This window comes from Rhinatrema bivittatum, chromosome 3 (genome assembly GCF_901001135.1).
Source record: "Rhinatrema bivittatum chromosome 3, aRhiBiv1.1, whole genome shotgun sequence".
Lineage (NCBI taxonomy): Eukaryota > Metazoa > Chordata > Amphibia > Gymnophiona > Rhinatrematidae > Rhinatrema > Rhinatrema bivittatum.
This window is the reverse complement of record NC_042617.1, coordinates 524,626,942-524,639,506: the sequence shown is the minus strand read 5'-3', so window position 1 is coordinate 524,639,506 and position 12,565 is coordinate 524,626,942. Positions and strand designations below refer to the sequence as shown.

Below are 12,565 nucleotides of genomic sequence, written 5' to 3'. Positions count from 1 at the left end.
TTAATGGACCTGCCTCTAAATGCTACCTGGATCAAATTAAGAATGTTATAGTAAAATGTAGTTAGAATATAACTCCTAACTTACCTGAAAAGCGTTAAGGAGAGTAAACAGATAATGGAAAAAACTAGGTATCTCTGTTATGATAGTAACAATTCCAAGTCCCCATGTTAAGCCAAAAACTGGTGTCAGAATGAGGACAGCCTTCAAGATGCCTATCAGGGCTTTCTTATCTTCGCCTTCATGGCTCTCCGAGACAGAAGGTCTCAGTAGCTTCAGGACCACCACCACAACTATTAAGGTGTTCACCATCACAATGATCAGGACAGGTACCGCAAAGGCATACAAGGCCCCATTTTTTCCATTCAACCAACAAGTCCCATCTTTTAAATATGTCTTTTCTGGATAGTAAATACTGAGTGTAAACACAGCAATGGCAACTGGGCATAGATAACCAATGGTCAACATGATAGGCACAACAGCTCTTTTCTGCAGCTGGTGAAAGACAAACACCAACTGGTGAAACAACATAAGTGCTTGGAAAAGCATCCAGAAGAACATGACTAGATAAAATAAGTGATTAAAAAAAGCAGCTGCTACACAAAGTTTATTATTGTGGCTCTTAATCATGTAGGAAGATCCTAAGAACCATGCATTTGCAATTAATAAAGACAAAGCAATGTTAATCAGAGTAGTGTAGCGGAAAAAAGAGAGATTGCTTGTGACTACTGACTTCCACGCTACCAAATTAATTACGATACACAGGATCAAAGAAATGATGGAGGCACAGACACCAAACCGGCTGAGCAGTTCCAGAGCATGATCCTCAAACAGGTTAGAGATTGACATCAGGATGGAGAAAGAAGTCAGATGCTGACATTTACAAACAGTCCTGGACTCTACTTGAAAGGCTTGGCATCCATGGGTGGACCATCCTCCCACTCCTTCAAATATATTGTAGTTCCAGAATACACACTGGGATGTCTTCTTTTCAGAGATTTCTGTTATGTCCATATGTCCAAAAGTCATATGAATTTCAGCCTGACTTATTCTTTCGTTATTGGCTATAATGGTGTTGGTCATTATGAGACTATCTATTTTATTGACAGAGTTGCTGAGTTCTTCCCCAAAATTTAGAGGTAGGATTTTATCAATCTTCTTGAACACTGTACTGATCACAGTGATATTTGACATCTCAAGAATACTTTGTAGTGTTTCATTGCTCATGTAGACATCGATTGCAGGAGTCAAGTTAAAAAATTTGCTGTAGTTCACAAAAGGGCTGAGACTTAACACAGCACCTTGCATCTCCACATTTGACTGGATGAAGTAAAAATTGTTCTCATCAGGCACAAGAAGTCTGGTGATATTTTCCATTGACTGTAAGACATTAGACCCAATAGATGGCTCCTGAGCACACGCTGTAAACCACAGTTTCTCATAATCAAAGTCAAAGATTTGACTAGAAGCAGCAATGAAATTCTGTAAAGACATAATTATGTTTGTCTTGAAATGCACCTTTATTAATCAGTATCTACACCACAGAGAGTGGAATGCCAACATGTAAAGGTTATTGATTTTGCCCAGCTGTTTTTCATTTTGGACAGTTATCTCTAATTCCATCAATGACTATGTGGTGCTTAAAGTACTTTTCTTCCTCTGTGGAGACCCCTCACAAAAGATTAATTCAGTAGGGCAGATTCATACTGTTCACTGATTCTTTCCTATGAAATTTATAGATTGTTGATTTATCCTGTTCCATATCCTAAAAAAACAAGAGGGAAACTACAAACAGTTATAAATAAAAAAAAATGGTCAGCAGTGCAAACCCAAATGTTTAAGACAAATTTAAATAAAAGGTGTCAGCAAGCCTGTCAGCATGTTAAATAAAATTGAGCTGGCCAGTCAGTTTGATTATTCACCTTATTCTGTGAAAAAGTTTATGCATACATTTTTGGGGGTGTATTTTTATTGAAAGCATGTAAAAAAAGGAGCAGTCCAGATGATATGATTTTGAGAAATAAGCCCAACATGGCCGATGTTTTGCTTAAATAATTTTGATCAGGGGTAGAAACAGATTCTTTAAGAGAGTCATCAGGCTGTTATCTATAAACTTACAAAAAACACAAGTCTCTCAACAGTGTTCAAATGCTAGTGAAAAAATATACTTATCTGCAAGCCCAAGTATACCATATGTCCGGACCAACAAGTCTCAGCAATTCTAAGATGTCCGAAACCGAGAAAGATATAGGAATCCTTATAGCATCAACAATGACGTGGAGTGCGTGATTGATGAATCTTCACCTGAAAAAGTAAAGTAATTAGTGACTCAGCAAAAGTTGTTGCGATCCCGGTCGCCAGGCTAGCGACCGGGTTCTTACCTCCGTGCCGGGTTCCCCGTCCCTGCCGCGCTCCTCCTAAATTTCGGGCCTGCCCAGCCGCATGGCAGCGGCATCTCCCTCATGGAGACGCTGTCGAGGCCGATTCTGGCTCCTCCCCCTGCCGGGGAACTTGCGCACGCACGCGGGGACAGCATTTGTAGGTCCAGCACCCGGAAGTGCTGAACCTACGTCGGACACCGGCTGGCTATATAAACCAGCCTCAGTCTCTCCTACCTTGCCTTGCAACGAGGTCGCTCCTGTGAGTACTTAGTTGCCTTCCTGGATCCAGCTTGCTCCGTTCCTGCCTGTTCCAGTCCTTGTTCCTGTGGTTCCTGCCGGGCTCCGTTCCTGCCTGTTCCAGTCCTTGTTCCTGTGGTTCCTGCCGTGCTCCGTTCCTACCTGTTCCAGTTCCGCCTGCTCCAGTCTCCGTTCCTGTACTTCCGCTCCTGCAATTCCAGCATTCTTGTCTTCAGCCAGCCTTGACCACCGGACTCCTGCTCGACTCTTCTTGTCTTCAGCCAGCCTTGACCATCGGACTCCTGCTTGACTCTTCTCGTCTTCAGCCAGCCTCGACCACCGGACCTCCTAAGTCCCAGCGACCCGGACCCCTACGGGCTCCTCCTGGGGGGGTCTTGGGTTTCCAGGGCAAACACTTCCTCCTTCACGCCAGATCCGTTCCGCCTCCCGGCTCCTTTTCCACCGTCTGGAGTCCTCTCTCCAGACAGCCGGGCCAAGGGTTCACTAAACAGACTTTCCCACAACAAAAGTGACGTGAAAGGCACGTAGTCAGCATAAGAAAATGCGTAGATCACTTTCATAATTAAGACCTGTAGGAGTAACAGATTTTAATTTGGAAATCCAATGTTGCTCAAGTCTTAACAATCTAAGATTTAAATCACCATCCTGCCATAACTACCCATTAATACTTGTCGGACATGCCGTTCATATGAAATAAATATATGAGAACATGCAGCTACTGCTTAACCACATTGAGTACTCAAGGTACAACTGGAATTTGTGTGGTGATCTCAAGGTAGTTACAATTCCACTGGGTCTGCAGCTTAGTTACACCAAGTATTGTTGCTTCCTTTATGAGTGGGACAGTCGAACAAGAGATTCACATTATGTCAGAAAAGTCTGGCCTCTCCGCAAGAAGTTGGTTCCAGGGCAGAAGAATGTTGCGCACGACCCACTGGTGGATCCAAGTAAGATATTTCTTCCACCTTTGCACATCAAACTTGGGCTGATGAAAAACTTTGTTAAGGCAATGAACAAGCAAAGTAAAGCCTTTGATTATTTGCGGCAAATGTTTCCATGCATAAGTGACGCCAAGATAAAAGAAGGTGTTTTCGTTGGCCTACAAATCCGAGCTGTGATGAAGGACAGCCACTTTGATGGTCTTCTGCAAGGTACAGAACGTGTTGCGTGGACAGCCTTCGAGAATGTTGTTTGTAACTTTCTAGGCAACTATAAGGCAGCAGACTATGTTGAACAGGTTGAAAATCTGCTTCAGGCATACAAATTGATGAAGTGCAATATGTCATTGAAGATACATTTTCTTCATTCCCACTTGGACTTCTTCCCAGACAACCTTGGTGCTGTGAGTGACGAACATGGTGAAAGGTTTCATCAAGACATTGTCAAAATGGAGAAACAGTATCAAGGTAAGTGGAACGCCTCCATGCTGGGTGACTATTGTTGGACTCTCATCCGCGAAGTGTCGGACAGTGATTACAAATGAAAATCTGCAGCAAAACATTTTTAATTTTGTTTTCTGGTGCCAACATTGCCATTATAGCTTATACCGCTACAGACATGTAACAATGCTTAACGTATATCTCACTTTTCTGGCTCTTCCAGCAAGCTTACTCCATCACACCCCCTATTACATAAATCCCCCCTACGAATGTTACCCTACCAATGTTACTCTGATATCCTGGTATGAACGCCTTTATGCCTGCCGATTTTGTACTGTGCACTAATCTGTATATAGTTACTTGTTATAGTTCAATCCCATAGCATATACCCATAGCATCTAATCATTGATGTGTGTTTTATGTAAGGGCTCCTCCCAAAAATTATTTATATGTTGCCTAGTTCACTATGTTATCTGTTATATGTAAGGGCTCTGCCCAATGGTTTTTTGTTCACTGTAAACCGATGCGATGTGCGAACGGTCATCAGTATAAAAGAAACAATAAATAAATAAATAAATAAATAAATAAATAAACCGTATGTGATACAGACATAATAAATGCTTATTTGTGTTCAGCTTGTTAAAAATCTACTTGTTTCACCAAAGGCTGTGGAGGAAACAAAATGTTCCCAGAAATGTGTTTACCAGTGTAGCCTGTACAATAAAAGCTGATGTATGCATAGAGATATGACATACCGAACAGTCCCCACATAGACTGTGGGAACCATCAGTAAATCCAAAGTTGGGGCACTAGTGTGTTGTAAAATCTGAATGGACCAACAGGTCACGCAGATTACTAGCACGGGTGTTTGTGATACATGGTGAATCCCTGAAAATTAGAACAATCAAGACATAACTGCAGTAGTATTCAAATTACTAATATCAGAGAGAGAAATGAAAGGTAATGAATATTCTTATAAGGACCATCATACCACCCTCTGCGGATACTGGGACCACTTTTATAAGTCTTCCAGTTTTTTCACCGCGCTAGGGTTCTCTTTAATCATAGGTCCAAAGAACATAATCAAAAATAATTTTGTTATTTTTTCATTATTTTTTGAATTTTGATTTTAATAAAAAGCGAGATACTTCCCCCATCTGGAAAAGCCTGATGTGATACCACGTTTCACATTCGCTGCCTCAGGGGCTGTCAATATAATTCACAATCGGCAAAAGGAAATTGTATCTCTGATGTGTACAGATGTGTATGGAGCAGGAGAGAGACCTTGTGGTGATAGTGTCTATCAACCTGAAGTCGACAAAGCAGTGTGACACGGTGATAGCCAAAGCCAGAAGAATGCTGGGCTGCATAGACAAAGGAATATCTAGTAAGAAAAGGGAAGTGATAATCCCCTTGTACAGGTCCTTGGTGAGGCCTCACCTGAAGGGAAGTGATAATCCCCTTGTACAGTTCCTTGGTGAGGCCTCAACTGGAGTACTGTGTTCACTTCTGGAGACCATATCTCAAAGGAGACCGAGACAGGATGGAGGTGGGCCAGAGAAGGGCGACAAAAGTGGTGGGTAGTCTCCATCGAATGACTTATGAGGAGAGGTTGAAGAACCTGAATATGTATACCCTGGAGGAGAGGAGGAGCAGGGGTGATATGATTCAGCCCTTCAGATACGTGAAAGGTTTTAATGATCCATGGTCGTCAACAAACCTTTTCCATTGGAAACAATTTAGTAGAACTAATTAAGGTGTTCACCATCACAACGACTAGGGGTCATGATTTGAAACTCCAGGGAGGAAGACTAAGAACCAATGTCAGGAACTATTTCATCACTGAGAGGGTGGTGGATGCCTGGAATTTCCTTCTGGAAGAAGTGGTAAAGACTAAAACTGTGAAGGATTTCAAAGGGGCATGGGATAAACACTGTAGATCCCTAAAAGGCTAGAGGATGGGAATAAATAAAAAAGCTTAACTGGCACGGAGTGGCAGTTACTACCCTTAAGAGAATCATGGGGGTAACCTGCACGAAGCGGCAGTTACTACCTTGGGAAGCTTGCTGGGCAGACTAGATGTACCATTTTGGTCTTTTTCTGCTGTTATTACTATGTTACTATTTGTAAATGTTGACTCTGTAATAAAACACAAATTTAAATAAGGAAAGAGGTGCATAAACGGGACATATACACAAACATTCCTTCAACATATACTCACAGTATGCAATCTGAGTCTACTAGTTTGTATTTAAAGCGCAAGGAAAATGCTTGAAATAGGCATTGAGTATGTGCGTTTTTAAATGTACACCTACTCGTTACGTCACTAATATGTCAGCTGTCAAACCTGATTACTTAAGTGTAAAATGATGTTTAGAAAAATGTTGACCATTCAATTTCACGGTTTAATCCGCAAGGAGTAACCGTTTCAAGGCGAAAAATCCACTGTTGTTCACATTGTTTCAATTTCTTTATCTGATCACCTCCACACCAATGAGGTGGCACAAATTCTAGAACAGTCCATTGAATATCTTCAAAATTGTGCTTCAAATCAAAAAAGTGGGAGACTAAGGGAACCTCAATTTTGCCCATTTTGAGGCAACTACGATGCTCTATTAGGTGGGTTCTAATCATGCCTTTACTCATACCAGTATATCTTAAATTGCATGGGCAGATAATCATATACACTACAAAATAAACTTTGCAAGTGAATTCCCGTAATGGAAAAAATTCACATCCAAGGGCAGATCTAATGGAGATGCTAGAACATTTTAGCAAGCAGATATCACACTCACAGGGCCCTATACTATAATCAATTTCCCTTGGGGGATTATGGAAAGCCGAATGCACAACATGAATTCAAAGGTTTAATCCTCGGGAAAAAGCAAACTATAGAGGAGAATGGAATATGTGATGAAATTTTTGTAAAATGGTCCAATGTTTCCTAATAGCTCGGCAAATTAATGCTGATGCTGTAGTATGTCACAACACCATCATTTGCCGGTTCAAGATGTCTCCAATGTGGATATCCTCTATCATCAATTAAAGCTGCATACAAACGGACTTTATACTCTAATAGAGATCTTCTTTTTTTGAATAATAATAAAAATTCCATATCCTTTAAAAGAGTGTCTGCTGGTCAGCCAATTTTTAAGGCTCTGTCGGGCTTGAACATCTATTTTTGATTTTCAGCATCAAGTGTATGCTGATGGAGGCAAAGACAGCCATCGTGTATGGTTATTTTTGCCACATACTATGGAAGAGTCTTCACGTATGACTTGTGTTTTACCTTTTTTCTCTGCAGGTCCCATGAAATATGGGCCTCTATTTTATGGAACTGGCATGTTTTACAGACTCATGACATTTTCAGGGATCCCAATCCACTGTTATCTCACTCAATCTCCAGACGCCTAAATACTAAAATCTAATGGTAATCGCAAATATATATGACCATCATACTAGGCTTCATCGTATAGTGAAAACTTTAAGACTCAGCCTTACTTATAATCATCGGTCAAGTGTTCAACTTTTAGGTATTTTTTTGAATATATATATATATATATATATATATAAATGTGAATACCAATTATTAACTCTGCTGATATATATAAATGTCAATAATCGGATACTCTCCCAAACGTGTTTGATGTACTTATCTTCTAAATATTTTTATCTTCTATCTTCAAGCCCCAAGTCTCAAGAAGCAACGATGGTATAATTCCTTAATCTTGCGGACACCCGACAGGGGACTGTGTTTCAAACTCTCATCCTTTTTCAAGGGCTTAATATCTGCATCAAACAACAACTTAATTTTAGCTCCACTATGACGCCTTCAGGTGTAGACGTGATTTATACAGATTCTTCAGAAAACTACAAGTAACCCTGTTCTTTGCACAACGGGATCAGTTTTTTGACCTTTCAATTGTACATCCTAAATCTAACTGGCTTCCACCCGGAAGTGTAGATCCATATATCAAAACGTTTATGGATTTAGTAATAGTAGATTTACAGGCTGTGGAAAGAGAAAAGAGTAAACCACGGTATAATTTGACAAAAAACGAATATTCTACTCTACAATTATTGAAGAGTGATCACACAATCATCATAAAAAAGGCAGATAAAGGAGGCTCTGTAGTGATACAGACAGACATATATATTCCTAAAGTCCTGGTTCATTTACAAGATCAGTGTAATTATCATATTTTGTCTACAGATCCTACATTAGAATTACAATTCGTGATCGAAGAATTGGTTGAAGAGGGAAAAGCACAAGGCTTCTTGACTTCAAAGGAGGCTAGGTTTCTTCTGGTTAAATTTCCTATCACTCCCACTATTTATATGGTTCCAAAGAGCCACAAAAATTCAGTTTACCCTCCGGGGAGACTGATAGTCACCACTATAGGATTGCTTTTAGAACCATTATCCTCTCTTGTGGACCATTTTCTACAGCCGTATGTGTCACAAGCTTGTTAATTTTGCAAAGATACTAAACATATGCTTATGAAATTACAGACCATGTCCAACGTACAGCAAGCATTTTTAGTTACAATGGACATACAAGCCTTGTACACAAATATACCACAAGTGGCAGCATTGGAGATAGTTAAACAGACACTAGATAAGAGACCACGTCCACAGCGTATACCCACAGAATTTCTTATGTCTTTAGCTCAATTAGCTTTACGGGAAATGTTTTTCAATTTTCAGGGGACTTGGTACAAGCAGGTGCGAGGATCTGCCATGGGAGCCACCATGGCACCTAGTCTGGCAAATCTGTATGTAATGGCATTTGAAGAACAATTTTTATATAATTCCTCCCAGTTTCAGTATGTCTCTTTTTGGATCAGATGTATTGATGATGTATTCTTCCTATGGCATTCAGATGAGACAAGTTTGGTACAGTTTAATCATTGGATTAACACTCTGGATGTTCAACTGCAGTTCACCATGTCATTTCACTTTCACTGTATTAATTTTTTGGATATTCTGATCACTAAAGATGATAATTCTTTAGTGACCAACATTTACAGCAAACCTTGCGAAAGTAATGCTTTATTACATTTTACCAGCTTTTATCCCTTCCATCTACGGAAAAATTTGCCTGTTGGCCAGTTTTTACATCTTCGACGTCTCTGTAGTACTAAGCAGGAGTTTAAAGTACAATCCAAAGGGCTTTTCTGAAAACTATTAGCTCGGGAGTATCCGATCAAATATATCAGAAAAGCATGTAAACGTGCCACTAATGCAGAGCGACAGTGGCTTCTGTTAGATAAGACATCCGTTGAAACACAAACACCACTAGTTTGTACCCTCTCTTATTCTGTCAAAGCAACTACTATAGCAGCGCTGATCTTACAACGTTGGCCGGTGTTAAAAATTCACAAAGTACGTTTTTGTTTCCCTTTTTCTATTATGTTCCATGTTTTACTGTACACTGTACCAAGTTTTATTTCCTGTTCTATGTAATTAGCATTCTTACATGCTTGTTTTTTCAGTTACAATGTAAACCGAGACGATATGCTAATTCGCATGAATCCCTGTATATATATAAAAAAAATGTTAAATAAATAAATAAATAAAGTCTTTGAGGATAGACCAATCATTCCATATAATCGGGGTAAAAATATTGGTGATCATCTTGTGCATTCTTTTTTGAAACCTGCTCCGATGACTGAAGAGACCAGACAATTTGGACATTGGCCATGCCAGCATTGTAGTTTGTGTGATCAATCTATCACGGGCACCTATTGGATTGACACACAAGGAATCAAACATACAGCTTATAATTACACGGACTGTTCTTCCAGTCATGTAGTATATTTAATTGTTTGCCCATGTAATTTATACTATGTTGGCAGAACTAAGCGTACTATCCAAACTAGACTCATTGAACATCGTAGCTGTTTAACTCTGGGAAAAGTACAAGCCCCTATAGTTTCACATTATGTTGAACATCAACATGTTTTTCAAGATCTAAAGTGGAGAGTTATTGAAAAAGTGCATGTCAACTCACAAGGGGGCGATCCTAATGGTTTATTAAATTATAAAGAACAGCAATGGATTTTTCGGCTAAATACCGTGTCCCCAAGTGGCTTAAATGTAGCAATCGAGTGGAATTCCCTCATTTAAACTTGTAGAAGCAAGTAAGAGGGATTAGGGCACATGTGGTAAATGACATATACGCTTACAAAAGTATTTAACTAGGTTCCGGGAGAAAATCGGGAAAAGAACGTCGAATCGCCATTATGGAGAAGAGATATCAATAGTACGTTGTGCCTTGTTAGTGCCTTGTAAGACTAGTTTTAATATGTTTGGAGAATCATGTTGAAGTTATTGGAGCTAAAATTAAGTTGTTGTTTGACGCAGATATTAAGCCCTTGAAAAAGGACGAGAGTCTGAAACACAGTCCCCTGTCAGGTGTCCGCAAGATTAAGGAATTATACCATCGTTGCTTCTTGAGATTTGGGGCTTGAAGATAGAAGATAAAAATATTTAGAAGATAAGTGCATCAAACACATTTGGAAGAGTATCCGATTGACATTTATATATATCAGCAGAGTTAATAATTGATATTCACATTGATATATATATATTCAAAAAAATACCTAAAAATTGAACACTTGACCAATGATTATAAGTAAGGCTGAGTCTTAAGGTTTTCACTATACGATGAAGCCTAGTATGATGGTCATATATATTTGTGATTACCATTAGATTTTAGTATTTATGTGTCTGGAGATTGAGTGAGATAACAGTGGATTGAGTTGGCTTTAACAACGTTATGAGTGAATTTCCAACGATCCCATTATTAATTGGTCAGAATATGAGCGATTAGATAGTGATTTTCAGGGATTCACCATGAATCACATGCACCCAGGGTAGTAATCTGAATGATCCGTTGGTCCATTCAGATTTTGCAACATGTTAGTGCCCCAACTTTGGATCTACTGATCATTCCCCAGTCCATGTGGAGACTGTTCGGTATGTCATATCTCTATGCATACATCAGTGTTTACTGTACGGGCTATCAGTTGTACCATTAAGCTGAAATATGTTACTTCCTGCACATCATTGATAGTAGTCTATCTAATTGAATGTCCTTGCAAGAAGGTCCTCATGGGGAAGACCATGCAGATGATAAAGACTCAGATTCCATATTATACCTGCATATACCTGAATGACTCTTTGTAAGAATATTTACTAGCATGACAAATTTGTCATATTAACTGCTGCATGATTTTATAATTGTGAAATTGATCCTTTGTAAACCGTTGTGATGGCGATACCAAACGATGGTATATAAAACTCGATAAATAAATAAATAAAATAAATGATAAAGCATCGATCTGCTCTCATACATCATCGCACTAATGCCCTGTTGATTTCCACTGTGATGAAGAACACCATCTGTTTAATGACCTATGGTTTTGTGTGATTTATCAACTATCTACTCAGTGGTGTGGTGGTGATTTAAATCTCAGATTGTTAAGATTTGAGCAGCATTGGATTTCCAAATTAAAATCCATTACTCCTACAGGTCTTAATTTTGAAAGTGTCCTAAGCGTTATTTTAGGCTGACTATGTACCTTTCATATCACTGTTGCTGTGTCACTAAGTACTTTACTGTTTCAGGTGAATATTCATCAGTCACGCAATCCACGCCATTGTTGACGCTATAAGGAGACCTGTGTCTCGGTTTCGAACATCTTGGAATTGCTGAGACCCGTTGGTCCGGATATATGGTATTCTTGGGCTTGCAGATAAGTACATTTTTTCACTATCGTTTGAATACTGTTGAGTGACATATGGCTTTTGTACATTTATAGATGACAGCCTTATGATTCTCTTAAAGAATATGTTTCTACCCCTGATGAAGCTTATTTAAGCGAAACATCGACCATGTCGGGCTTATTTCTCAAAGCCATATCATCGGGACTGCTCTTTTTTTACATGCTTTCAACAAAAATAATCCCAAAAAAATGTATGCATAAACGTTTTCACAGAATAAGGTGACTGATCGAACTGACTGGTTGGCTCAATTATGTTTAACACGCTGACAGGCTTGCCGACACCTTTTATTTAAATTTGTCTTAAACATAAAGGTTTGCACTGCTGACCATTTTTTGATTCACATCTGTTTTTGACTTATTGTTTGGGTTACCTTTGGCTCTTTGTAGTTGTGATTTGCCCCCTGTATCTTCAACATTTGAGATATGGCACAGGCCCACCAGCTGAGTGGAAATGCTCTTGAATAACATTATACTATTACTAATGTGATTGTATTTTAAGAAATTGTAGTTATAAAAATTTCTGCTGTAATTCTTAATGTAATTGCATGGAGGAGAAGGTTTGTTTGTATTTTTTTTTTACCTGGTGGTTCCTTCTTCTTTACCAGTTCATTCAGATTGAGTGCAGGGATTCTGCAGTATGAGCCTTCATTCACAACTATTCACAACTATTCAACTATTCACAACTATTGCTCCTAGTCTGGTCATGGCAGCAATGGTCCTGAGGTTGGGAGCCATACACCAGGGCTCCTATCATAGGCTT

At 39.2% G+C, this 12,565-nt stretch overlaps 1 protein-coding gene across 1 annotated transcript in view; it reads right to left on the bottom strand.

Moving 5' to 3' along the window:
- Window positions 1–12,565, bottom strand: part of ADGRF3 (adhesion G protein-coupled receptor F3) — a 105,594-nt gene that overhangs the window by 60,671 nt on the left and 32,358 nt on the right. Inside the window, exon 6 of the mRNA XM_029596901.1 lies at window positions 85–1,479. Within this exon, the coding sequence (XP_029452761.1) occupies window positions 85–1,479 (1,395 nt within the window). The remainder of the gene's footprint in view (window positions 1–84; window positions 1,480–12,565) is intronic.